The sequence below is a fragment of the Chinchilla lanigera genome, unplaced genomic scaffold (genome assembly GCF_000276665.1).
Source record: "Chinchilla lanigera isolate Chin_1 unplaced genomic scaffold, ChiLan1.0 scaffold00053, whole genome shotgun sequence".
Lineage (NCBI taxonomy): Eukaryota > Metazoa > Chordata > Mammalia > Rodentia > Chinchillidae > Chinchilla > Chinchilla lanigera.
Window position 1 is genome coordinate 2,272,427 of NW_004955454.1, and position 26,748 is coordinate 2,299,174.

Below are 26,748 nucleotides of genomic sequence, written 5' to 3' on the forward strand. Positions count from 1 at the left end.
ATAGCCAGCCCTACATGTAAGTGACTGCTAGACAGGAGGCCAGCTTGAGAACTCCTGAAGGCCATTGTGCATGTCCAGTGTTTCCGTCCAGCCTCCTTTCCTTCCCTCCCTCGCTTCCATTGGTATCTAGTAGCCTCTCCAGCATCTTCTCATTTTGGCATCTGCTTTGTTGTTTGTTTCAGTTTTTGTTTTTTTGAGACAGGGTCTCACTATATATTCCAGGCTGGCCTTGAACACACTATGTAGCACAGGTCGGCTTCTAATTCAAAGTGATCCTCCTGCCATAGCCTCCCAAGTGCTGGGATTACAGGTGTGCATCACCATTCACAGCTTGGTATTTGCTTTGGAAGATCCAAACTAGTGTTGATCCTTGCCTCTGGTTCCATGAAGAGCTAGGCCCTTGTCCTGACCCTAACCTCTCTGAGGACCACCTATATAGAGACCCTAATGCCAGTCCTGATAGAACTGTGATCTGATTGATTCAGTGTGGTGGAGGATTGTTTAACTTGTTCTCCATCTCAAGGCAAACCCACCCTGACCCTGGCCAAACCCTGTAGCCTGAGCTGCCTGACCTTGAACCTGCCACCAGTCTGACCCTTACCTCTGGTTGCACGATGCTTCATTGGTTGCCCTAGCTGAAGCCAGATCTTGAGTCTGGTGTACCCAGCATAAGCACCTTCTCAGACAATCTACTACAAGCTATGGGTATTTATATTTTATTTTAAAAACTTTTCATGGAGTGCAGGAGAGATGAGGTGAGCAGGACCCCATGCCTGCCCCTGAGGACCCCCAGTGTGGGGGAACAGCCCAGCCCTTCACAATGAGGCCTTGCAAGTTGAGAGTATGTCTCAACACAGGCCTTCTGGGTGAGGGAACTTGCCCAGGCAAGCACCCAGAGGCGTGAGGTCACAGCTTTGGCAGCCCCCAGAGGAGCCTCTTCCCATCTGTCCAGTCCCACCATTCCCACTCAGCCCTGTGCAAGGTGCTGAGTGCCACAACCCCTGCTCACGGTCCGAGATGCCCACTCCCATACCTCAGCCCCTGGTGTACTCCCAGCCTTTGCTGTCTAGCAGGAAGGGATTCTAAACAAGAAAGTCTTCTAAACAAGGTCACAGGAGGTGGGAGGTCGTGTGGCCAGGGAAGGGGAACAGCAGGTATGGACAGTAGAGCAGGTCAGTGCCTCTTAAGCCAGGACAGCAGTCAGAAATAGCAGACACGTCAAGGAACAGGGCGATGTCTTGTGGTGAGGAAGCCTCTGACAGGTGGGACAGCCAAGGCCAGGCAAGAGGCAAAGGCCCAGGAGGGGGCAGGCGCCCTCACAGTGTCCCCACAAGATCCTGGCTTGGGAGGCCAGAGGCTGTGCAGGCCAAGGGCCAGGCCCAACTTCTTCCAGGAGGCAGGAAGAACAGATCTGGCAGGGAGAAGGACCCAGTGGTCAAGAGGTGAGGGTTCAGGGTGAAATGGTGTCAGCTGTCCCTCTTCCACACTCTTATGGTGACCTCTGGGAGGTAGTCCCAGGACAAAGGCCTGGCGTCCAGCACCAGGCTCAGGGGACCTCACGTGAAAGTGTCCCACAGGTTTTCTGCTGTGGGGACCAGTGACTGCAAGGATGCAATGCCTGAGTTAGAAGCTGGGCACTGGGCCAGGTGAGCAGGGTCCATTGCAGCCCCACCGGCCCTCAAGGCTCCGGCGCTGGAATGGGCTGTCAGCGTAGCGTGGTGTGGGCCTGCCTGGGCAGGTGTTGCGAGAGATCAGGTACAGGAGGTGGCCCCGGCTCGGTTGGCTCTGTGCACTGGCTAGCAGTGCCACCTGCTGTGTAGACACGTGTGCCGCTGCAGCCACGGCGGGTTCTGGGTCGCTGTGCAGCTGCCCTAGATCTGAGCAAAGCAGCAGCTGAGATCCTGAAGGGTGGGAGCGGCACCCTCGCCTGGGCCTGACCTACTTACTCCCCTCCATTCTGCCCTAGTACTGCCATCTCTCTACGACCCCACACTCAGGAATGTAGGGTTCTCACCCTGGAAGAGGGAGTCCAGCAGATCCTGGTTGACATGGCTAGGGCTCACATGGTAGACCAGGAAGCCTGGACCAAAACAAATCAGTGAGCTCCAGCCCCATGCCCCAGAAGGGAGAGGCTGGTACAGCTTCCAGAGCCCTATTGAGAGAGACTAGTGCCTCACCTAGAAGCATGGTGGCAGCCAGACGCAGGGGATCCTGTGGGCTCCTCAGGTAGCCCTGGGTCTGGCTCAGGAAGCAGGGGATGTGGCTTGGGTATTGCTGAACCTGGGAACAGAAGGGTCCATAGCAGGACAGGAACACTAAGCCTGCCTGGAAAGGAGGGCACAAAGGTATCTCCGGGAACTGAGGTCCCGTGGGAAGTCCCTGGGGAGGGTAGCACAGCTTGAAGCTGTGGATCTGCCCCATCAGGAGCATGGTGACCAGATTTAGCTGTTGGAGAGGGACTGGCCTGGAGAATCCTGGACCAAGTGGGCAGCTGACCACACCCCCTTACCAGCACCTGCTTCCTCTACTGACCAGGCGGTGGCAAACACGGCTTAGAGCCTCTGGGCTGTCGTAGTGGGCCACAGTGACTATCTCCTCCAGCAGGCCCCAGCGAAGGGCCTTGTCACAGCGGGCCAGGGTCCACTCTGAACTCTGACATGGGGGAAGGGAGTAGGGTTAGGGATTCAGAAAATGGCAAGAGCCAGAGAGAAGGAGCTGTAGGCAGAAGGGTAGGAAGTACCCAGGGCAGGGGGATTGAGTACAGTGGCCCGAAGGAAGACTAAAACCCTGGGAGGCTTCAAGGTCCTCCTGGGTGTCCTTGACCCATAGCCTGGGGAGGGGCAGTAGGAGGAGAAGGGAGGTTTGGATGGGACAGCTGACCTCAGCAGTGTCTTGGCTAGGGTCATGCAGGCGCAGCAGCAGTGGCATGAGACTCTGCAGGACCAGCTTCCGAAGGGGGCCATGAAGTCCCATCCGGAGCCTGCCTTGGCCCCGCCGCACCAGCGTACCCAGGAGCCCAACTGCCAAGGCACGGACAGAGTCCCGGGCCTGCAAAGAAGGGCCCAGTCAGGATGGCGGAGAGAGAGAAGAGTGCCAGAGTAGAAGGAGCAACTGGGAGGGAGATGCAGAGAAAGCCTGGGGAGAGCCCAGGGCGGGGCTGGGTGACCCAGGGACCAGGCATGGCTGGGGGTGGGATGGAAGGGCAGGGGCCAGGGCAAGGCCTTACTCACATCATCCAGAAGTGGTGGGAGGCGCAGCCTCAGCTGTGAGCTCAGGAGCCGCAACGGCACACCTGGCTGTACCAGTAGCTTCCGCAGCGCACCTAGCGCTGCACCCACAAGCCGTACATCGCCCTCGCCCAGTGCGCCCAGCAGCGCCGGCAGCAGAGTGCTCATGTGCCGTACCTGTGGGGACAGGGTCTAGTGGCCATCCTTGGCAGACCTTGTCCCACTCCCATGCCAGCCAGGTCTCACCTTCCCACAATTCAGGGCCAGGTGTCGGAGGCCTAGCAGACCCAGCCAGCGCACCGTGGGCTCAGGGTCGCGCTGCCAGGTACAAAGCCGCTCCAAGATTAAGTCTTCCTGCAGGAGCTGTGCAGTGGCCCGGCTCTGCAGCAGCTAGCAGGGGACACAAAGTCAGCATGTTCTTGGTCCCTGTGGAGCTACGGCCGCTTAGGGTTCAAGTAAGCACCCATCCCTCACTACTTTTCTGGGCAGTGAGCTCACCCCAGTGAAGAAAGCCATAGCTGTAAGGCGCTGTGGGATATCGGTGCTGCGCAGCCGGGGAAGCAAGTCTGCGAAGAGGCCTCTCAGGTGGTGGTCTGCGTGTGCCACCATGGCACTGCAATGAGGCAAATGGGAGCTCTCCTTCCGCTTGACAGCCCTGGAGAAGACCTCCCCACCCCATGCCCTTGCCTTGCACCTGGTCAGCAGCAAGCCTCCTCCAGGTATGCCCTCTGGAGGGCCCCCTCACCTGGCCAGCAGTAGGACACCCTCCAGGTGGGTGTGGGTTCCTACTAGTCTCCTCCAGCCTCCTGCCTGCTCCATGCATGTGACCACCATACGGCCACCATCCCCAGTGAGCAGGGCTTTGAAGGTCTCTACTGTGCAGCTGAGGTAGGAACAGCAAGTGAGTGGACAGTGAGGGCCAAGAAGGTGCTGGCCAACTCCCTACTTACTCGGGTGTCTTTTCTTACCTGGCGTGGCTGTGTGGTGGCCCTCTGTGGGACAGGACCCAAACTTTAGGACTTTCAGGGAAGCATCCTCCACAAGCCAGCTCATGTAGGTGTGTGACCAGTGCAAGCAGCAGGTGTGGGTAGAAGCCACGTGTGGCTCCCACGCAGCCTGATACAGCCAGCATCTCCCCGAGGGCACGTGTGGCCTGTGGAACAAGCAGTCCACTCAGGCTGGAGCTGCACTGGGGCCAAGTCTGGCTCCAGAGGGCCAGGGCACCAAGACAGAGTGAGAACAAACCCTCAAGGGACATACATGGTCCACACTTCACTCACCCCCGCCTAGGCCAGCTGGAGCCACTCACCGCCAGTGCCTCGGGCTCAGGCCCGGAAGCCCCCTTCAGTGCCCACAGCAGTTGCACCAGCACCTGCCCATTGACATGTTGGTTCCGACTTAGGCTGCGCCATAGCTCAGCTGCTGCTCTGGGGACATAAGGTGCCCCAGCATGAGACAGGGCTGGGTAAAATGCCGGATTTGGGGGGCTGCTGGGGCTGAAGTAGAGATGCCAAGAGGACTCCAGCAGGGTGAGGAAGGAAACCCCCTCTTTCTCCCTCCCCAGGTCCTACAGAAAGTAAGTGGCAACTGTGAAGATCACAGCAGAGCTGGATCCACAGGATCAGCTGCCAGGTGGTGACCCTCCTGCAGCCTTGTCAGGTCAAGGACAGGGAAACAGACCTTGGGTTATTTTAAACAATATATCATCATAGAGAATAAAATAACTTCTAGGGCAAAATTAAGCAGAGCCAGGGGCATCAGGGTGCCTGTTTGTTCACCCTGATCCAAAGGGAAACCCCAGGCTGGTCCCCAGGGCAACTCCACTTCCCTACCTGAGCCCCTACTCCCAAGAGAAGGCAGTCCCAAGGCAGGACCCCAGAGTCAGCGACCACAAGCCCAGAGAGGCGGTTACTGAGCTAAAAGGAGCATCGATGGGAGACAGCAGTAGAGCAGAGAGAATTTTGGGGCTCTACACCATTACAGCTCCCTACAGGTCATTGCCAGACTCCCTGGCCAAGCAGGAAGAGGGAAGGAAGCTGCGTGGGACCGCGGGGAAAGTAGGTGGGGCAGGTTACCGATCCGGGGGCAGGGAGTGCGGCAGCAGCGCACGCACCACGTCCTGCGCGTGCTCTAGGGCCAGTGAGTTAAGCACTCGCAGAGCGGCCCGCCGGGGCCTCCCTTCAGCCAGGATGGGCACCTGTGCCAACAGCCCGTGCACCAAGGCATGCACCTAGGTGGAAAAAACACAGGCCAGCAGTCAGGCCTCCTTAAAGCTGAACTGACCCTCCCAAGAGCCAGCACCCCACCCCCACCGCAGCCTGAACGGGGCGTGTGAGCCAGTCGCAAGTTCCAAACCCCTGCTTTGAAGGGCCATTTGCAGGGGTCGAGAGGGAGTGGGGACTGACCTGGTCTTCCAGCTTCTCCCCTCTGGCCTCCAGGGCTGACGACAAGGTGAGCGCTGTGGCCTGGGTCCCCGCAAAGCCAGCCTCCTCCAGGCAGGTAGCCACATACATGGCCAGGTCAGTGAGGGCACCCTCCTCCCAGGAACTCTGGCGGAGCCCAGGGCAGGGTGGGCGGAGTGTATGAGGTCCCCTTGCCTTTTCCAGCTCTCCTCCCCAGCCCTCCCAGTTTACTACAAAAATCCACACCCCTGCATGTCCTCCAGCCCATTTTACCCTCCAGTATCTTCCCCCAGATCCAGCAGCCCTGGGCCATGTAGTGTCCAAGTGAGAGCCTGAAGATGAGCCACGCCCCCACTGACCCCCCACAGTGTCCTACCCTCACAACTCACCTGGTGGGGTCCCTGAGGGACTGCCTCCTGAGCACTGTTCAGGGAGTAGGGCTCATTGCCAGCTGCAGGGGCAGGGGCCCCACTTCCAGGCTCAGTCCCAGAGGCAGTGGTAGCAGGCTGGACCTGGGTCTCAGCCTCAGGTTCAAATTCCCGGGGCTTGGGCTGAGGGCTGGGGGAAGGGGCCCCCAAGGGTTGCTCCTGGCTGGCCCGGATCCCTTCAGCTACAGCTGCCAGGGTTAGGGCCCCCACAGCGGCTCCCCGGCCCTGGCCCCGGCCCTGGACCCGGCCCCTGCCCCACACATCACCAGCCATGGTGCCCCAGAGAGCAGCATCTGCCACTGCCCCTCCCAGGAAGTCCTGCCCAGGCAGGCCTGACCTAGAAGCAGGCCCCGGGCGGACCCACAGGCGTGCCCACGGACAGACGTGATGGCGTGTGTGTGCGTGCCTGTGTGAGCATGTGGCAGGAGTGGCTGGGGAAACATGGAGTCATCCTGGCAAGGGCTTATCACAGACCCTCCTGTCAGGCTGCTGGATGTAAACGGCTGGCCTGAAGCCAGAGTGTCTGTGGTCTGGCTCTGCCTACCTCCAGAGCAGAGAGGGCAAATCAAGGACAGTGGGGAGAAGGGCCCTGAACCTTAACACCCAGCCTGTCTTGCCTGGGGCCCAGAGCAGTTGTGCATGGTTCTGAAGAGATGCCAGCAGGGTTAGGAGCTGGGCTGTTGTCCATGTATTCTGACCCAGCCAGATACCTGGGGATAGGCATGAGTGGGTGGGTGGTATCATCATCTCTGAGCTCGGGGCATCCCTCTCAAGTGCTTTAACAGGTGCCCACCATTGTGGGTGTGGGCTCTTCTGGGTTCCTGGGAACGCATAGTTGAGGTGGTTTGTCCTGAGCCTATCCAGGCACTGTGTGCTGATGAGTGTGTGTCTATTTCCTTCCAGGCTCAGGCTCTCGGAGTGGCCTGATTGGGCTTCTGCCCTAAATCCCCACCCTACACCCTCATCCAATCACACATTAGACACTGCCCCTCCCTGAGTCAGGGCAGCCAGCTGAGCTGGTCTGGTGGAATACCTGGGTAGGTGGATTACTCCTGGAAGTGCCCCAGGGACAGCATTCATTCCCCTCATGCCCTTGTTGGCTTGTGGACCTCAGGCTGCCTGGACAGGTAAGGCCCAGGGCCCAGCCAATGCTTACCAGACCTACAGCCCCCTCCTGAGCCATTCCTTTTTTTTTTTTTTTTTTTTTTGAGACAGGGTCTCACCCTGTAGTTCAGCCTGGCCTTGAACTCACTCTGTAGCCCAGGGAGGCCTTGAACTTGAGGTGATCCTCCTGCCTCAGCCTCCTGAGTGCTGGGAATACAGAAGTGTGCCACCATGCCCGGCTCTGAGCAGTTCCTTTGTACCCTAAGATCACTACAGAGGTAGGATCAGCCCCCAGTGAGCCACCTCCTGGAGCTACCTACCTGGGCTCCTAGGTCAGGAGCTGAGGTCCCAAGGCCAGGGTGTGGCCTGGGGTCATGTTTGGACTCTTTCTGACACCCCATTCCACACTGGGGACCCTGATAGGGAAGACCCTCCACAATAACTCCCTCAACTTTGAGGCAGACTCCAAAGCCCTGGATGTCCCTGTGACGCTGCTGCTCAGCCTCAGATCTGGTCCCCACGGCCTAACCTGGGGTGAGACTGGGAGGTTCCTGGCTGACTCTAGTGTAACCCCTGAGGGCCCAGGAGGCCAAGTGAGCAACAGATTGGGTGAACAAATGACACATGACAAGTTGTAGGGACAGCAAGTGATATGTGTTATTCTAGGCAGTTCCTACCCCTGGAATTCTCATGGGGTACCTAGGCTACTCAGACTGTCCACCAGACCTCGAAGCTTCTCAGAGAGTGCAACCTGCAGAGAAGAGAGAAGGAGGTTGGTGGGCAACTATGGGACAGAGGGCGGCCCACTTCCAGGGCCTGTGCCCACCTGGTACAGCAGAGGGCTCTTCAGCTGCCTATGTGCTGGGCTAAGGCGGCTCAGGGACCACTGGGCAAAGGCTCTGGACTCTGTCAGAGACGGAAGCGGTTCACATAGCTGCAAGAGAGGGAAAGAGGAAGCAGGGAGAGAGGCTGGCTCAGGCCAGGGCTTCATCAAGTTGGAAGGGGTTGGGGGGTGCAATGTGTGTGGGGGTCACCTGTCCTTGTTGCAGCCAGAGTCTCAGCAGTGGCTCCACCTGGGCTGGTCTCACAATGCTGGGCCCCTGGGCACCTTGAAGCCAAACCCTCAGCTCTTGCCCAGCCTGGGGTGGTGGCTCTTCTGCCAACTGCAGCAGGTCCAACAGCAGAGATCCTGTGCATGTGTAGGGGAGGCGAGAATAACTTGGAGGCAAGTTGGACCATTGCAGGAGGACAAGATGGGGGCAGGAAGGGGCTCACCGTCAGAGGCCAGGAGCCGGAAGGCAGCCTTGCTCCCTGGCAATGTCTGTTTGTCAGGGTCCTCGGTAAGTTTCATCCGGGGCCGACCTCCCACAGACACCAGCTGCAGGAAAGTGTTGGGATGGATAGACCCTGTCCCTCACCCTTTAGAGTCCTCCAAATCCACCCATCTTGGCCCAGACAGTGTTCTTACCTTGTAGACACAGCCCAGTGAAGGTTGCTGGGGACAGGTGACCACACTAGTACCAATGCCAATGATGTTTACCTCACTACCCTGGGAGGAGAGGTGACACTGAGCCCAGCAGCACTTGCGGGGTCCCAGGACCTTCCCAGCCACCCTAGGCCTGCCTGTCCCTTCTACCCCACCTCCTGGGCCAGTCGGGCCAGCTCCTCCTCGTCAATGTTGTTGCTGACTGCGATGGGGACTGACTCCAGCCAGGGCATCTGGAATCTGCATGCAATTTGGGGAGCCCCATGACATTTCTGATTCACCGTGGCCTCCCCTCTTCCCCCAGTCAGCCACACCCACAATTGTGCTTTGGTTAGGAGCTCCTGGTGGCCCTACCCCTTGCTTCCCTTTCAGGGCCTGTGCTGTGGCCCCTGAAACCAGCCTGAGGCTCTGGGTATTAAGCAGGACCACCATCCTTTCCTCCCCTAACCCTACTTCCTGGCTTCCCCAGGTCCTCTTAGCAGGCATACCCTCCAGGGGGCACTCACTGGGCTGCCACAGTCCGAAAGACCCCTCGGATCTCCTGAGCCTGCTGAAGCAAGTCGCCACTGTCCAGCCTCACACCCACTGGCCGGTAGCCCAGCTCTCCCAGGGCCAGAGCTACTGCTAGGAAGTTAGGGAGACCACTCCTGCAAGCATAGGGAAGAGGCTGGGGGCTGCAGCTGCTCTGCCAAGCCCATCCCTGGGGGAAAGTCTGGGGCTTACCTCCTCACACTGTAGGAGTCCAGCAGGCCCTGGAAGGCCTGGGGAAAGGCCAGAGCATAGGCCACAAAAGCTGCCCGCTCCCCTGGGTGTGGCTCCTGCACACCCAGCCCCAGATAGGCACACACTCGCTCCAACCACAACTTTACACTGGCAGCCAGGTCCACCTTGGGACTCTCACCAGCAGCCGTAGCCAACATCTGTGGAGAGAAGTCAGTGGGGCATGGACCCTAGTGTTCAGTGAGGCCTGGGAGTGGCTAATATACTCTGATCGGGAGCAAAGGTAATGCCACCCACGTGCCAGCTTCCTGGGGTGGCCCTGGGACTACCTGTCCAGGTTGGCATCTGCCAGTATGCTTGGCTGAACCCAGCCCACCCCTTCAAGGGCGAGTTAGCCTTGGGGTCTACCCTCTAGAGTAGAGTGGCACTGAGAAGAGATACTGACTGGGTCAGCGGGCATCTCATTGCCAGAAAACGATGTGATGAAGGAGTGGGCCAGGGTTCCAGCCACCGGCACACCCCGCAGCTGCCCGGCAAGCACATTGCTGCTGCTGTCGAACCCTAGGTGAAGGAGTTAGGCAGGCTTGAGGGCAGCACTGAGGTAGGGGTAGGTGGGATCTCTTCACAGCCCTTGCCTCCCCCAGGCCCTCACCACCCAGGTAGCTGTAGGTTGAGGCAGTAAGGCCCCCATCTGGGCCCTGAGCCCTCCGAAGGCCCAGCTCCAGCAGTCGCTTATCAGGCCCTGCGATCAGGCGAAGTCGAGCTGCATTGGTGGCGACCAGGCTGTGTCAAGGAGACAGGAGACCCCAGGTGACTAGTGAGAAGCTCCACAAGCCAGTGGTTACCTAGGACCTGGAGTTCCAGCCCCAGCGCTCCAGCTTGCCCCTCCCCTGCCCCTTAAGTTATGGCCAGCCTCAAGTCCAATCACTAAGACCCACCTGGCGTAGCTGACCAGGCAGAGGAGCGGAGTCTCCAGAAGCTGCACAAGCAGAAGTGGCCCTGACACCTGCAGTAGGGGCACCTGTGGAGAGGGAGACCAGAAGCAGCCCTGACACCTGCAGGAGAAGCAGCTGTGGAAGGGTGGTGAGGCGCCCCCAATAGCCCCTTTGTCACCCTCTCAGCCAGCTGCCCCCGCACTCACACGGGGGAAGGCGAGAGAGCCCTCAGGCAGGGCCCGCAAGGTCACCGAGGAGCAGTCTAGGTCCCGAAGGTGCTGGAAGAACTCTGGGTCCGTGTCTGCGGGGAGCACCGAGGCCAGGAACTGCACGTCTGGGACGACAAGGACGCTTGTGTTCGGGGTTTTGAGGGGTCAGGGGGTCTTATTCCAGTGATGATGAGTAGGGGTCTCGTTGTGTAGGGGAGGAGGGTATGTACTTCTGGTGAGGGGTTCTCCTTATAAGGGGACTGACTGGGGGTCGCAGGGTCTATGGGAGTCGAAAGTCTAATTGGGTTCTCGGAGGTCTTCTAGGGTCGGGAGTTCAATCGGGGTCGTGGAGTGCAGTTGGCGGTGGGACTCTTGTGGGAAAGGGACTGCCCTGGAGGTCTGCGGGGATACCTTCGTCCTGCAGGCGGAAGGTGCGCAAGAAGCGCACGCAGTCACGCAAACCTGCTGCCAGGGCAAAGGCGCCACCAAACGGGCAGCGGCGGAAGAAGAGCTCGAATTCGGCGGGGTCACACGCCCGGCCGGCGCGCCAGTAGCCCAGCGCCATGGTGGCCTGGTACAGGTCGGTGAGCATCGGCCGGGCCGCCGAGCGCCCCTCTGTGTCTCGCTGGGCCGCCATCGTACAGTGTCGCCCCGCGTGACACACCCGGACCAATAGCAGCCTTGCCTGGGGTAACACCCAGAGGCGGGGACACCCTTCCAGTAAAAGGTAGGTGGGGCAGAAAGCTTGCTGCTCCCACCGGGAAGTGCCTACTAGTTAAGCCACCTTAGTTCTAGGCCCTGGCCCACAGCCACCAGCCACTTTCATCAGAGCAGGGTTCAGAATGCAGAGACGGCCGCTCCAGCAGCGGATGGGAGGACTTCACCCTGGCTTCTTCCCCAAATGGTTGGAAGGGCAGGGCAGGTTTCCTCTTCAAGAGTTCCTAGCTGCTGGGCTAATGCCCCAACTTTCTCGGAAGAGGCACACCCAAGAAAGAGATAGGGAGCTGTCTGCTCAATCCTAGCTGGCAACAAAAAGGTTTTGTTTTTCAGGCTTGGGGACTGAACCTGGGGAACTCAAATGCTGAGCTGCATCCCCTTTTAGACAGTCTGGAGATTGCCCAGGTTGGACTTGAACTCATGATCTTCCTCAGTAGCTGGGACTACAGGTGTGTTATCACCGAACTCAGCCAAAAAGATCTTATGCCTGAAGGCCCAACCAGTGTTCTAGGGTGGTTGCTTTTATGGTGTCGTGCTCTCCAGGTCCTGCAGGAAATCCTTTTACCTTTTTTGATATTGGACATTGAACACAGGACCTCACATATTAGATAAATGCTCTTCAGCTGTGTTACAGCACCAGCCCTTTCTAAAACTGTGGCAGGATTCCATTGTCTTGTGGCTAGGGACCCTGAGGCCATCAGCTCTGACAAGACTCCAAAAGACACCCTTTAACCCAGATACTTATCATACCAGCCACACAGGTCACAGTCTAGGAGAGGAATCCCAAGACAATCACTGACCACATGGGGTTGCTGGGGCATGGCTAGCCATATTCTGGCCAACGGGAGTGGGGCCAGGTATCTAGCAGGTAAGGCCAGGGCCCTCCAAAGCCAGGGAGAGTGGATGACATGACCCCACATCATCATTGCAGCAGGGCCAGGACACCTATTGGGAGCAGGGACAAAGGGCGCAGAGTGAAGAAATCTTAGCCTCTGCAGTCAATGAGGTTGTTTCTGCCTAAGCAGCTTGAAATGGACTTATCACCTGCAACATAAAGTGAGGACCAACAGGGACAGGAGCTGAGCAGCGCACAAGGTGACCATGCAAGGCTGTGAGGCGGCCTGATCCACAGGACTGCTGTGCAAGTGGCAGTGTAGAAATGGGGGTAAGCGGGGGATGGGAAGGGCCTGGGAACTGGCAGAGCAGTGCCCACCCAGTAACAAGACAGGAGCCAGAGTGCAGAGTCTCAGTTTTTAATATTGGCAGGGCCTCCCTTGCACACATGCACGCCTAGCTTCAGATCTTGTTGAAAGCTGCGATGTCCACACTCTGCACCTGTGGAGGTGAAGGTGGAGTGTTAGCACAAGACAATTTCTACATCTAGGCCCACTCCTCCAGTCCTGTGTGGCCAGGAGCCTGCTGCCCCCTACTGATATGAGGTGGCAGGTGCAGGAGTGGGACCCCAAGGTCAGCCCGTCTCCTATTCCACCCATTCATGCCACGTGGTCTACTCACATGCTCCTCAAATTTGGTGATCTCCTCCTCCAGCAAGTCAGTGCCCACCTTGTCGTCCTCTACCACACACTGGATCTGCAGCTTGCGGATGCCATAACCCACAGGAACCAGCTTGGAGCCACCCCAGAGCAGCCCATCCAGCTGGATAGAGCGTACACAGGCCTCCAGTTTGGCCATGTCAGTCTCGTCATCCCACTGGGCGGAAGAGGAGGGGAAGAGAGACAGAGCCGCCTTAGAAGCCTTCAGGACATCAGAGCAGGCCCTCCCCCTCAGAAACATTACAAATTGACACATGTCCTGCCAAGTTTCTGTTCCTAACTTAAGATTTGTATTGCAATGCATTTTTGTTTGAAAGTTTTTTTTTTTAGTTTTTTTCTGGTACCAGGAATCAAACTCACAACCTTGCGCTTAACAGGCAGGCGCTGTGCCGCTGAGCTAAATCCCCAGCCCCTGCATTGTATTTTTGAGACAGGGTCTCACTATGTAGTTCGGACTGGCCCTGAACTCACTTTGTAGCCCAGAATAATTTCGAAATTTGCAGTGATCCTTCTGCCTCAGCCTCCCAAGTGCTGGGATCAGAGGCCGAGATTACAGGTGTGCACCATCATGCTGGGCTCCTAATTTAAGATTTTTAAACTTGACTTCCCACTAGGATCCAGGAGAGGAGGAAAAAGGAGCCATAAGCTGAGCCTTGGGTGGGCCACATGGCACCCCCCACCCCATGATGATTAAGTGACTCCTGGCCTCCCCAAGACCCAAGATGTCCCTAACTCACAGGTTTGACATCCAGCAGGATGGAGGACTTGGCCACCAGTGAGGGCTTCTTGGCTTTCTTTTCTGCGTATTGCCTTAGCCTCTCCTCCCGCAGCCGGGCCGCCTCCTTGTCCTCCTCCTCGTCGCTGCCAAACAGGTCAATGTCATTGTCCTCGTCGTCCTCTGCTGGTGTGGCCACCTTCTTGGTTGGGGGCTCCACTTGGCGCATGGGAGACACGTGCTGCCATAGGCGAGGGGAAGCTGAATCCCACCCAATCCTCTGCCTTCCACTATCTGGAGAAGCCCACAGGAGACAGCCCCAGGACACAGGCTATGGCTCTCACAAACAGCTTCCATGGAAAGAAGCTGCCTGAACCCTGCCCCAGGGGTCCATCTGGGCATCACTGTGAATCCTTATAATCCCTAGCTCCTTCCTGCTGCTGGAGAGAGCCCACAAGAGGTGGAAGCTGGGGGAGCACATTCCTCTGCAGCATCGGGTGGAGGTGCTCACCTGGGTCTGTGGGGCTGTGGCTCGATGGATGGGTGAGCTCTTCTCCAGGGCATTCAGCCGAGCCTCCAGTCTGGCGATGGCCTGCTGCAGATCCTGCACCACTGGGGGTGCAAGGAGCACAGTGGTCAGAGGATAGGGGTTACCTGCCCCCCTCCCCCGCCCGCCGGTCTATCAGGCCCAGGGACTCACCACTTCGCAGGTTCTGGTTTTCCACTTCCAGGCTGGCAATCCGGACAACAAGCTCACTGTGGTCTCCACCAGGCCCGCTGGAGGGCCCAGGGCCTGAGCTCTATGAGACAGGGGGAAAGCAGACTCAGAGCCCCAAGGCTGCTTCTCAGTCCCCTCATTTACAGCCATTCAGGAACACAGGCCAGTGACTCCAGCAGGTCCCTTGCTATGCTCAGGACTGCTGGAGACTCAACTCAAGAAGGGAGAAGGAGAGGAAGGCAGGACGCCCTCCTGCTAGGGCTCAGCCCGTTGTAAGAGTGATGAAGACCTGTTGATCTCAGAGAGGGTGGCTGCACAGACTGGCCAAAATTTCAGCGAAGCACAGAATACAGGACAAGAAGCAAGGGGGCCCGGGGCAACCCAAACACAGAGGCAGCGTGCAGCAGGACTTACAGTCCCAAGGGCAGCCTGGCTCAGGGCCTCAGAGGGGTCAGGTAACACCTCCTTGAGCTGGAAATGGGAAGGGACAGCAGTTGAGGGGCAAGTGGGGGAAGGAGCTGGCAAACAACACCTAGCTTCCCCTGGGCTCAGCACCTGCCATCTGACTCCCAAGTTAGCTGTGGATGGTTCTGGGTGACCACCAGGCAAGCTATGATTTCAAGTCCAGCCTAGACTGCTAGCCCATCTAGACATTATAGTTTTTTGTTTTTGTTTTTTTTGTTTGTTTGTTTGTTTTTGGTCGTTTCTGGTACTGGGAATCGAACTCATGACCTCGCGCTTGCCAGGCAGGCGCTGTGCCGCTGAGCTAAATCCCCAGTCCCCTAGACACGACAGTCTTTAGGGAGGACTTTACGTGTTGTTTGGCTGAGGAAAGGGTGCACCTGGATGCAGAGGTCATAGCTCAACCTCATGGGGCAGGCTCCTCCCCAGGACTCCTCTATATAGATGGGGGTCTCAGCACCTGCTCAGACACAGAACTCACTCTTTGCAGCAGGCAGCAGATACACAGGCCTTTCCCACTGCATGGCATAATGGTTTCAGGCCTGGGGACCTTCTGTCCTGTCACAGCCCTTGTAACAATACTGACGACAACCCCTGTTGATGTGTCTGGTATGGGAGCTAGCCTGGCAGAACAGAGTGAGCTTCAGGAAGCCCACCTAACAGTTACTACCCAGTGAAAAAGACCAGGACTGGCAGGAATGTATGAATGGAGGCCAGGCTAGAGTGCCAGGCTGCCTCTCCAGGGTAGAGAGAGGGCCTTTACACAAGAGAATAATGCTTTGCCCAGAGCTAGAGTTAGGAGCAACTAGGCCAGGGAGCCAGGGGCCTTGCACATCCCACAGCAGGCCTGGGGACAAAGAAAACATGCCCCGCCCCCAGATGAGGCAGTAAGTCACCAAGGGCGGAAAAAGAAGTCACCAAGGGACCTGAAAAGGGTCTCACTTCCTAGTCTCCAAATGGCCAAGGCTGGCACAACACAGTCAGGGCAGGAACAATTCCTGTAGCTCAGGGTCACACAGCCTGCCCTGGTTCTGGGCACTGGATCTTGGCCAGATAAAGGATGGCAGAGAAGCCAAAGGACCTGACAGAGATGACAGTGGGATGGCCACATCCTGGCCTCAGGGGCACTTTACACACAATCTTTAACCCATCTAGGCATGGTGGCACATGCATGTCCATAATCCCATCTACTTGGGAGGCCAAAGCAGGATGATTCAGCCCAGTACAGGGAGGGGGGAAAAAAAAAGAAAAAAAAGAAAGAATACCATTCTGCTGGCACTTGGATTTTAGTCATATGAGACCCATTTTGGACTTCTGACCTCTAGAAGCACAGAGGACATATCTATGTTGTTTTATTTTTGCGGGGGTTGGGGTTGAAAGACAGGCTCTTGCTATGAAGTCTAGGCTGGAACTGAACTCATAATGTAGCCCAGGCTGACCTCAAACTCGCAGCAATCCTCCTGCCTCAGCCTCCCAAGTGCTGGGATTATATGCATGAACTACCACAACTGGCTTCTCTGCTGCTTTAGTATGAAGCTTGTGGTGGTCTGTTGTAGCAGTTAACAGGAAACTAACACCCGGCCCTCAAGGCCAGAATATCATCACTCTCCCACAGGGAAAACAGGGTTCTGAGTCCCCTGATGTCCAGAACAGCAGTTCTGCCCTGCATCTAAAGCGTATACCCTTCCCCAGCCAGCCAGCCGTTCAACACACAGAGGACAGCCACCATCCTCCCCTCAACCTATAACCCAGAGACCAAGGAGGACCACAAGGCCTCTTTGCAGGCTTCAAACCTACAGTGGTGCCAACCCTATGATCTGAATTCAAAACCTTGTGGAATGACCACCCCTTCCTCTGGTAGGCCCTGCCCAAGGGAAGACGAACTAGGCAGACACACAAGCTGCTTCAACAGGAAGCAAGCAAGAAGAACAGGCTTTCAAGGACTGTCCCTGCAGTACACACCTTGCAGAACAGCATGCCTCAGCCCCAGAGCCCATGGGTGGCACCACACAAATGGCCAGGGTGACTGCTGACAAGCAGGCAAGAGACACGGAAAGGCTGAGAAAGCAAGACTATCTTCTGTGGCATCTTCTGTGGGTTTAGATTCAGCCTGGGCACTCAGTGTATTGGAAAAATAGCACAAGGCATACTATAACCTATCTCTGCTTCACAGTGCCAAAATAGTCAGCAGAACTGAGGAGGGGAAAAAAAAAAAAACCAGACCTGCTGTTCAGCTAAGCACAAGCCCACTGGTATGTGGCTGTGAGTACTCACTCCAGCCAGGGATTTCTGGATGTTCTCTCTGGCTCTTGCAATGTCACGGAGTATCACGCTGGCACCATTCTCCTGCAGACAGTGCAGAAAGAACCAGTCTTTGTTCTTGTTAAAAACAAAAAACCCCCACAACCCCCCACCCAAAAAAAAACCTTTGCTCATAGAACAAGAAAGTATTGGCTAGTCGTGGTGGTATATATCCATAATCCCAGCACTCTGGAGGCTGAGGCAGGAGGATAGATGCAAGTTCGAGACCAGCTTGGACTACAAAGTGAGTTCAAGGCCAACCTGAACTGCTAGTAAAACCTTGTCTCAAACAAACAAACAAACAAACAAACAAAGTACCGCACAGAATGAAAGCTCTATAGAAGGGCAACAAGGATGCTCAAGGCCAGGGCCACAGGGCCTGGATGTGGGCATTCTGCAGGGGGACTACTTGCAAAGGCCTGGCCCTCACCAGAAAGACACCTGTCTATTCCTGGCCCGTGCATCTGAACAAAAAGCCAAGAGCAGGAAGCACCCCAGTAGCCAGCCAAGGCACTACTCCCAGCACTGTAGCCACCTGTAGCCATAGACTCAGCATGTCTATGCCCACCAAGTGGGGCCATTCTTGTTGGCAAGAGAGCCACCCCAAAGCACCAAGCACAGTCCTCACCTGGCAGGAGGCACCAGCTACAGGCCCATTCATCTGCTCGTAGAATTTCCTTTCTGCATCATCATACTTGAACTTGTCGAACCAGATTTTCTCATGCACTAGGAAGTTTGTGGCCATTTTTCTGGTGAGAGGGGGAGAAGCTGGTCAGCAAGGCTCAGAGAACAGGTTCCCAGAAGCCCTTCCCTGAAGGTTCTGGTTGTGGCCCACCTTGCCCTGCTGATACCCCACCCCAATCTCAGATATCAAATCTGTGCCAGCCCAGTCTGCTGGCGTTGGATACCCCTTACCCCATCTCCATCCTGGGTGACAGATTTCAGGCCCCCAAGGCAATGTGAGTGGTTCTTAGCATGACACCACCCCATTACCCTGTCACCTCCTCCTGCCCCCAGCACAAACTCACTCCAATATGTGGGTGGGGCTCCCAAAACCTCTAGACGTAGGGGTCCCCTAGATCTTCCCTTCCAACCATAGTCAAACATGTAAAGGCAGGGCAGCTTGAGCCCAGAAATATCTAGAGTGGAGCTGCCTCTGACCAAGCCAGGTATGAGGGATTTGCAACAATGTAAAACACTGGTACTATCCCTCAAAAAACACTGTTCTTCAACAAGTACTTATAGTACTTATTTCTGTTTTGCTTACTAAGATGAAATAATGAACAGAAATAACGAAAGTTCTTTTGGGTCTAGAGACCAAGAAGTTTGTGAACCACTTACCAGTGTCCAATAGGCTACACTCTATGGGCCAAGTCTAGCCCACCAGCTGTAAGCCAGACCTCATGGCACAGTACCACCCATGCCATTCACTTGCTGGCCAAGCCAGACCATTCCTTCTGCCCCACCAAATCTAAGACAGACCCAATCCCCTTTTGCCACCAGGGACCTCCTGCCATTACTGGACCTCACCAAGTATCCCCTTGCAACAAGAGGAAAGGGAGCCCTCCCCTGCTCCCCTCACCCAAGAGTGCTGGGTGAGGAGCCAGAGTACATGAACACTGGGACAGATATCTGGCAAGCAGAAATGGCACCTCTGCAATGGGGTCCCATCCCTATCCTCACACCAAGGCCTTATCACACTGGCAAACCCAGATCCACCCCTCCCAAGGTATCAGGGGCCAAGGCCGGCACCACTTCCCAGGAGACCCCTGCAGTGCTGTTTGGGATCCCCCAAGTCCTTCTCTGACCATTTCTGTCTTCTCCATCTTCCCAGGCCCAGCTGGCTGGGGTGGGGTAGACCTTGTACTGGCCCTTCGGGCCCCTGGCCTCTACAAACAACTGCTGGAGCTTCATCTACCTGTCTTGGAGGAGGGCTCCTTGGAGGCCCAGGCTGAAAGGAGGTCTCCTTTCTCTGAGAGGTGGGCAGACCAAGATCCTGCAGATAGGGGCTGCTGGTCTGATGACCGCCTCACCTTAGAGGTAGATATGACAAGGCCAGCTGGGGCTGCCAATACACAGCTTGCACATCTTACCCTGAGGCAGCCCAGAGACCAGAGACCCAGCTGCACAGCTTCCTACCTGCCCTGTGCACAACCCCGTCCTTCAACACCTTAGCCAGAAGCCACTCTAGGGTTGCCTATCCAAAAGGAGACCCTGTGAAGGACCGAAGGATTCTACCCTGGGTTGACACCTCCCCCAACAGCTCAGGATTCTGTGACCCCTTGCCCAACAGGCCCTGAGCTTATTTTAGCAGGTCCTCAGGTCTGAGAGTCCCCACCCAGGATACAGTGTCCCTGTGCTGGCCAGGTTGGGCTCCCACCCATATATTTTTTCCTACTTGGGTCTCAGGCTGGACATGGATAGGCCAGACCGGGGCCCAGGGCGGTGAATCAGAGAGGCAGCTTCGAGGCACCAGGCCATGCGCAGGGCCTCAGTGGTGTGGTGGCGGCACTCAGCACGGTCATAGGAGGGCTTGCTAAGCCAAGGGGCTTCTGCGTCCTTGTGCAGAAAGTACCAGTAGGGCAAGGCAGTGGGAGCCTCCCTGTCAGAACGACGTGGCCCAGCCCGCTTGCTTCCCATGGTATTGTTACGAGCCCGCCGATCTCTGCGGCCCCGCCGAGCTCCCTCTGCCTGGCTGGCCCGCTCTTGCAGGCGAACCTTCCCTGGGGGGTGGTCGTCGAACAGGGCCTCATAGAAGCCCCTCTCCGCAGCATCATACTGGGGCTTCTCCAGCCACACCTCCCTCACCAGTGCCTGCAGGCTGCCCAGAGTGGGCTGACCATTGGCCGGCGTGCTGGGCTGGCAGGCTAGTGTCAGGTTGAGGCTGCCAGCCCTTGAGCTGGTGTCAGGAGCTCCCTGCCTGCGGCTCCCCTGTGCAGCCAGCAGCAGGGCCTGTGACCACTCCACAAAAGCCCGCTCAGCCTGGTCAAAGGAAGATTTGTTGACCCAGATGCCCCAGGTTACATGGTGGCAGGCCACCAGGGTCCCATGTATGCAGGGGCCTCGAGAGGCCAGGGCGGGTGGCTGTGTGGCCTGGGCAGCTGAGTCAGCCAGCTTCTGGCGGTAGGAGCTTTCTGCCTGATCGAAAAGTGGCTTTTCCAGCCATACACTGTCAGCCGAAAGGCCCACAAAGGCCAGGTCTGCCTGGCCAAGCCAGCCCTTGGGGGAGCGTTTCCTCTTCTTCTGTAGGGGCTTCTTGCCCTCAAGGCTCTTCCTAGGATTACTCCTGCTGCCGGTGTCAAGGGCCTCTGCCTCATAAGCATCCTTAGTGTCCTCCTGGCCAGGCCCATTCACAGCAGGCACCTCAACCTGGAGCTGATGGGCAGAGGTGGTGGCTTGTGTGGCCTCGTGCTTGTGGAAGCGCCGTTCAGCTTCCTCATACTTGTGCTTGTCCTCCCAGACGGTATCCAGGGCACAGGAGGCCTTCCCGCTCCTCATCTTCGCGCGCAGCGTTAAAAAGCAAGCACAAGAAGGCAGTTGCAACACAGCAGAGGCACCTGCCTCCCGCGCCCTCGTGGGTCTGACAGGTAGGGTGGGTAGGGAGGCCCCCCGGGGTCTCCATGAGGTAACATGCAAGGGCTCAAGTCAATCCACTGGGGAACTCAAGTATAGTAACATACATATTCATATTTTTATATATTTGAACTACAAAAGTTGCCTTTGCTAATCAGAGCACCAAATCCAACTGCCATAGAAACCTTTTCCCATGGAGCTCCAGGTAGGGCTGCCAGATAAAAAATAGAAACACGCTGTTCTCAGATCTGACTTACTATAAACCATCAGCTTTCTAATGTAAGTATACTCCATGAATTTCTCCTTTTTTGTCCTGGAGATTTTAAATCCAGGGCTTTTGCATGGAGCTACAACTCTACCCTTTTAAAATTTTGAGACAAGGTCTAGTTAAATTCCCCAGGCAGGACTCGAACTTCCCATTCTCCCACTTCAGCCTCCCACTGTGCTAAGATTATAAACATGCACCACTCTGGCCAGTGCCCATGTAATTTTTGAGACTTACTCATACTAAGAAATTACTCATCACATTTGATACTAACTATGGCTAGATTTCATAGGCTATCTGGTCACTGCCCTGGGCCAGCTGGCTGCTCTCTCATTTCACAGAAAGGCATCTGTGGCTACCCATAGGCCTATCACTATATGTGATCGCCATAAGCACACCACCAACCCACAGAGAGCAATGCTCTTCCAGTGGAAGGAGGGGCAGATGGGCAAGAGCAGAGGTTGCGTGCTCACCCTTGAAGGGCAACCTCAACAGGAAATACCAGGGAGGATGCTGGTGACTTTCCCAAAAGGGAAAAAGCCTCAGCCCAGGCTCCTAGGTTAGCTGCTGCCCCCTCAACAGGAGGTGGCCAACCCATATCCTTGAGTCCACCTGAACTAAGGGGTCCTGGGATCCCAAGGATGCTATACCCCACTTGCAGCCCATGGACAAGATCTTGCCTCCAGAACCTCAGCTTCCTCACTGGACACAGGATTCCCTCACCGTAGGTATCTGCAGCCCCACGTAAGACAAGGGTTATATTGCCAGGCATGGTGGCGCATGCCTATAATCCCAGCACTCGGGAGGCTAAGGGAGGAGGGTCTTTTTGAGTTCAACACCAGCCTACACTACAAAGTGAGCTCAAGGCCAGCGCCTGAACTACACAGCGAGACCCTGTCTCAAAAAGACTAAAAATAATAATAAGACAAGGGTTATAGGTCTGAAACATGAACTAGAGCCACAATGGAGGTTTTGACCCTGTAGTCGCTGCCACATGTCCAGGTGTGACATGGCAAGAGAATCCCCAGGGTTTGAAATTCTCTAAGGATACAAATAAATGCCGCCATGGTTCCTGCCTCAACAGGAAGCTATGAGGACTCCTTTGGGCCAGACCCAACTAATAGCACCCAGGAGCTGACTGGTGGAGGGTGCTACCACCCTGCTGCTTCTGCAGGGTCATAGGGTACAGCATAAAGGAAGGCAGACCTGCCACACCTTTGGGGATGAGTGGGCCCTCCCTCACCAGAGGACAGCCTTTAGCCTTTGGTTGGACAGCAAACCTTTACACCACTGTCTAGAACCCTTTCCAATATTCACCCCCAACAAAACCAAACCTTCACTCCCATGGCCCGAGGTATTAGCTGTCCAAATCCCACCCATGCAGGGGACTTTAGAAAGCTCTACCTCTCACATCCCAAAGCCCACCTCCAAAGGAGAGCTGAGGCTCTCTAAGGGCAGCTTGTTAAGCCCTTTCCACAGCAAGGAACCAGGGCCAAGAGCCAAGAGGCCCAGAGCAGAGAGGGCCCTGGAACACCCCTCCCTTACCAAGGCTAGGCTGCCGGGGCAGAGGCAGGGATGGGGGAAGGAGCAGAAGCCCAGAAGGCAGAGCATTGTGACATCACTCACTGTCGCCAATACGGCAGCAGGACTTTTCTACCCAACAGCCTTCCCTGGTACCAAGCCTCTACAGACTCACCAGCTGCTCTGCTCCCACAGAAAGGGTAGGCCTGGGCTGACCTCAGACCCCTCAGCAGCCCCCAGAAACAATGCCCTGCCAGTGACCTCAGATCAAGCTCCTGGGGCTTTCCCTCAGAGCAGGAACAGCAGCTCAGGGAAGAAAGCTACCACCAAGGTGCCCACCAGAAGACAAGGCCATTGTTTTCGCAGGTCACATCTTCATGTGGGGCCACCACGTCCCCACAGAAGATAAAAAGGCCACATGCTAGTCCACCTGGCACCAGCCCAGGATGCTGCTCAAGACCGTATCAATGCCCCCCGCAAAGGCCAACTCCTCACAGGTGGCCAGGCATCTCCCTCAGGCAAAGCAATGGCTAGGGGTTCCCTGGCTTGGGTAAAAAGGAGACACAACACATTGGGCAAGTGTACTTACTTTTGCTTTGGCCTCCTAGGAAAGCATGAAGGAAAAGCAGCAAGGTTAGAGCAGTAGGAAATACCAGTCATGCCAGACAATAGCTCAGGCAACCGAGGACAGTGGATGGCCATCTAGGGGTTGCTTGTGGAAGTGGTATATAGCAGGTAAGCTTCAGACAGACCCCTACCACCAAAATCCCAGGTGGCTGCCCAGTCTACATGCTCACGGTTACTCCATCATCCCTTAAAGCACAGCTCTTGGGGGTCCTGTTAGCTGAGCCCAGGTAGGCCCTGGGGACAAGGAGGGACCACCAAAGGAGCTACCTTCTCCCACCCTGTCCTGGGACAAGGTGAGCCAGCACCCAGCTGTGCCCCCTGGGGCCCAGTCCCTCTCCTGCACTGGCACTTGGTCCAGAAGGCTAGAGGGGCCTAAAAGATGACAAAAGCCCTCTGAGGGACCAGCCCTCTCATTTAGCAAGTATTACCCTTAAAGAGGAACAAGAGGCAAGGCAGGTAGGGCTGCTACCACAGCGCTCCAGCAAAGCAACAAAGGCCTTTGCAGGACAGGGTCCTCCCCAATTTTCATTTCCTCATGTGCACAAAAGGACAGGACCTTCAGCTTGACTGCATCCAGGCCAGACATCTGAGGTCAAATGCTGCCCTGGAGGACGCATCCACGCAGCTGTCTGGGAAGAACAGCCTGGAAGCAGGAAACAGTGAACTTCTCAAGTCCTGTGAGCCCCAACAGACCAACACTGCATTTCTATACATGGTCAACTTTTTTTTCCTTGATCCTTATTCAGGCAGCAGCAGGAGCTTGCCGAAAAGAGAATGGAGCCTGGGGAACAGTGAGGACCCAGAGGAAGTGGCCTGAGCAGCCCCAGTTCCACTCCTAGATATTGTCACAACCCAGGCATCAGGACCTCACCCATTCCTGGGGTGCAGGCAGCTGAGGCTGCACACAGGGCCAAGTGAGCAGTTGATCCTGGTGAGAGGTGCCCAAAACAGCCTTGTGGGGCCATCCAGCCCAGGGCCTGTACTGGCAGCACCAGCAGAGGCAGAGACAGGCTCTAAAAAATGTGCAGTCTTTGTGGCTGGGCACATCTAGAGTGGAAGACTTGGGGGCACAGGGCCCTTGTGACCTCTGCTAACTTGGACCCCCTGCCAAGAATACTCCTGGTTGGAGAACATGACCTGGCATAGCGGTGCCTACTATAGTGCAAGAGCTCACAGGTCTCCACAAATGGTGAAAATGAAGTTTTCCAGAAGAGTTGGTTTCTGGGCTTTCTCCACACTTTTCATGCCTGGGATGTGTCTCAAGCAGCCTGGGCCCAAGATATTCACCCATTCAAATGCAGACAAGCCTCCAGCAGAATGGAACTATGAAAGGTGGGCAAGGAAATGGTCTGCCAGCCAGCACAGCCTGTACACCCACCTCAGCAGCACTTCCCTCTGGGCTCACCTGGCCTGAGTCTGTGGACCAGATGCTGCCTACTAGAATTTTCTATATGTTTAGTGTCCAGCTGTGTTCCTGCCTGACTCCTGATATTCTAGCCCTATACGGAAACACAAACCTGTGCTGTAGGAGGAGGGGGCCCTGCGTACCTCTGCATTCAGAAGCTGACACTAACCAACAAAGCCACTGCACCCCAGGCTAAGCAAACCCCATCTGTCTCAGCCCCCAGATACCTTGCCTTGATCCACCAGCCCAGCACAGCCATGGGATCTGTTACATTACTCCTGCTTTATGAACCTTTCCTGGTACGCTTGACAATACCTATGCTAGCTGGGGTCAGGAGTGTGACATTTTGTATAGGGAAAAAAGACTAAGTAGATGGCCACAGAAAGTCATCAAGTCAGTGAGGTGAGGGGTTAGAGATTCACAGCACGTTCCAACACCTGTCCTTCACAGGAGTATCTCACTTCCTCCAACTTCCAATATGTACAGGTCATCTTAGAACCCTGGTACAGGACAAGGGCCCACAAATGATCAATGCCAGCAATCCAGAGGTACTCTTTCTTTTTGGTGTGGTATTGGGGTTTGAACACAGGGCCATCCAACTGAGCTATATATGTAGTTTATTTTGTTTTTAATTTGGGTTTTTTTGTTTTTTGTTTTTTGTTTTTTGTTTTTTTGAGACAGGGTCTCCCTATGCAGTTCAGGCTGGCCTTGAGCTCACTTTGTAGCCCAGCCTGGTCTCGAACTCCCAATGATCCTCCTGCCTCAGCCTCCCTGAGGCATCTCAGCTAGAATGACAGGCGTGTGCCACCATGCCCAGCTGTTTTTAAATTTTGGGTTTTTGTTTGTTTGTTTGTTTTCCGGTACCGGGAATCGAACTCATGACCTTGCGCTTGCCAGGCAGGCGCTGTGGCACTGAGCTAAATCCCCAGTCCCTTTTTTTAAATTTTGGGACAGGATCTTGCTATTTTGCCCAGGCTGGGCTTGAACTTGCAATCCTCTTGCTTCAGCTTTCCAGAGTCCTGAATTACAGTCATGTGCCATCATGCCTGGCTTCAGAGGTATTCCTCAAACTTCAAGCCCTCATGTCAAGCATGTTTGCTCACCTGTACTAAGCCCCTGCAGCCTCACTCAGCTTGGCTGGGTCCTGCATCCAGCTGCTCCAAGCAGGGCAGGAAACCATCCAGAGCACATCCCAGGCAAAAGCACCAGAGGCCCTTTTGTACACACTCCCAATTGCTCCCTCTGACATCCCCCACCTCAGCATCCTACCGGGAGATGCTTCAGTTTCCCTTAACTACAAGGTGAGGAAGCAGAAGCCCATGCTGAACTGGCCATCAAACAGCCTGGGAGAGGACCTACCCTCCCTTGAGACCACCTTTCTTTTACTCCAGGCAGATCATGAACTCTTTTGCCTCCATGAGATTGGTTCAGGGCCCAGAGAGCCACTGCAGAGGTAGGTCTAGGAGCTTGGCTTAGGCCTGAGTTCCTGTGCCAGGCTCTTGGTGAGAAGGCATTTTTCTCAGATGACACTTGGAGCTCCTGTCACATCTGCCTTTTGCCCTACCTAAGAGGGTATCTCTGCTCCACACCCATCCCTAGCACAGGCTGGGCACCCAAAGGGTATCAGAAAGGGGAAATCAGGGATGCAGGAGACCCATCTCCCTCTGCCTTACGAAAACTGTCAGAAGCCCGTCAACCTGTAAAACAGACCACCTTTAACAAAGTTCCTTTCGCTGGGAGGCCTTCATTTCAGGAACCCACATTTGCTCTGCTTAGGCCCTCTAAACTCCCATTTTCTCCGAACAGCAAGAGCGATCGTCCCCTTCAAGATCTCTCCCCAGGACACTTCCGGACCACCTTATCCACACCTAGAAGCAGCTATTTCGTTTGAACCAACTCAGCACAACGCATTCTCCTTTACTCTTTCTTTCCTGTATTCATGGACCACCTAAGTTCCACGACGGTTACACCTGTGCCTGTAACACCCCTCTACGCCTAGAGACCGGTACTCAGGAGATGCTTAATAAACACGTATTAGCGAAGAGTAAAAACTGTGGGCCCGAGTAACAGCTGGGGCAGACAAGCACTATGGCCTCCGAGGGACGGCAGTCAGCCCCAACCGACCGCAGGAAGGATCCCAGGCTGGGCCATGCCCGGTGGCCTCATGTGTGCCTGGCCGCACGCCCCGCGTCCCGGTCCGCCGCCACCCAGTCACACTGCCCGACCAGCGCAGAACCCGGCTCCTGGGGTCTCCAGCACGTGCGCTCATAACACGGCGCCGCGGTACTCACACACCAGCCAAGGACGCGGCAACGCAGGAGAACCTACAGCGCGGGACTGCGGAGGAAAGGGCGGGCGCCCGCGCCGCACACGGGAAATA

The 26,748-nt window shown here is 56.0% G+C and overlaps 3 protein-coding genes and 1 long non-coding RNA gene across 14 annotated transcripts; 1 reads left to right on the forward strand and 3 right to left on the reverse strand.

The window, feature by feature from the left end:
* Positions 1 to 700: 700 nt before the first annotated feature.
* Mroh6 (maestro heat-like repeat family member 6) lies at positions 701 to 7,248 on the reverse strand. Of its 3 annotated transcripts, none has more exons than XM_013520027.1 (14): positions 6,019 to 7,248; positions 5,633 to 5,716; positions 5,303 to 5,457; positions 4,537 to 4,654; positions 4,196 to 4,380; positions 3,973 to 4,110; positions 3,726 to 3,840; positions 3,474 to 3,617; positions 3,231 to 3,404; positions 2,881 to 3,048; positions 2,533 to 2,652; positions 2,178 to 2,280; positions 2,015 to 2,080; positions 701 to 1,877 (listed from the first exon to the last, which is right to left on the reverse strand). In XM_013520027.1, the coding sequence occupies exons 1-14, from the start codon at positions 6,328 to 6,330 to the stop codon at positions 1,624 to 1,626; spliced, it is 2,136 nt and encodes a 711-aa protein (XP_013375481.1). In that variant the 5' UTR covers positions 6,331 to 7,248; the 3' UTR covers positions 701 to 1,623. The 3 variants fall into 3 exon arrangements, 2 of the variants coding, with proteins under 2 accessions (XP_013375481.1, XP_005395832.1); XM_005395775.2 differs by having other exon boundaries at positions 5,633 to 5,776; XR_262765.2 differs by lacking the exon at positions 701 to 1,877 and having other exon boundaries at positions 2,510 to 2,652; positions 5,633 to 5,776.
* Positions 7,249 to 7,796: 548 nt separating this feature from the next.
* Positions 7,797 to 11,187, reverse strand: Naprt (nicotinate phosphoribosyltransferase). The gene is made up of 13 exons (XM_005395777.2): positions 10,923 to 11,187; positions 10,509 to 10,636; positions 10,306 to 10,388; positions 10,020 to 10,150; positions 9,813 to 9,928; positions 9,371 to 9,567; positions 9,154 to 9,294; positions 8,803 to 8,887; positions 8,630 to 8,710; positions 8,437 to 8,539; positions 8,196 to 8,350; positions 7,988 to 8,095; positions 7,797 to 7,912 (listed from the first exon to the last, which is right to left on the reverse strand). The coding sequence occupies exons 1-13, from the start codon at positions 11,146 to 11,148 to the stop codon at positions 7,850 to 7,852; spliced, it is 1,617 nt and encodes a 538-aa protein (XP_005395834.1). The 5' UTR covers positions 11,149 to 11,187; the 3' UTR covers positions 7,797 to 7,849.
* A 1,278-nt stretch (positions 11,188 to 12,465) lies between these two features.
* Eef1d (eukaryotic translation elongation factor 1 delta (guanine nucleotide exchange protein)) lies at positions 12,466 to 26,743 on the reverse strand. 8 transcript variants are annotated; one of them, XM_013520024.1, is made up of 10 exons: positions 26,660 to 26,743; positions 19,376 to 20,475; positions 17,606 to 17,726; positions 16,900 to 17,022; positions 14,629 to 14,685; positions 14,197 to 14,296; positions 14,008 to 14,108; positions 13,519 to 13,737; positions 12,744 to 12,938; positions 12,466 to 12,563 (listed from the first exon to the last, which is right to left on the reverse strand). In XM_013520024.1, exons 2-10 carry the CDS (start codon positions 20,473 to 20,475, stop codon positions 12,525 to 12,527), a joined length of 2,055 nt encoding a protein of 684 aa, XP_013375478.1. In that variant the 5' UTR covers positions 26,660 to 26,743; the 3' UTR covers positions 12,466 to 12,524. The 8 variants fall into 8 exon arrangements, with proteins under 8 accessions (XP_013375478.1, XP_013375477.1, XP_013375479.1 ...); XM_013520023.1 differs by lacking the exon at positions 26,660 to 26,743 and adding an exon at positions 22,361 to 22,442; XM_013520025.1 differs by lacking the exon at positions 26,660 to 26,743 and adding an exon at positions 22,241 to 22,350.
* On the forward strand, positions 22,442 to 26,653 carry LOC102005221. 2 transcript variants are annotated; one of them, XR_262767.1, is made up of 3 exons: positions 22,442 to 22,536; positions 22,945 to 24,916; positions 26,175 to 26,653. It is a non-coding gene; the product is annotated as an uncharacterized LOC102005221 (long non-coding RNA). The 2 variants fall into 2 exon arrangements; XR_262766.1 differs by having other exon boundaries at positions 22,945 to 24,295; positions 25,760 to 26,653.
* Positions 26,744 to 26,748: the final 5 nt, after the last annotated feature.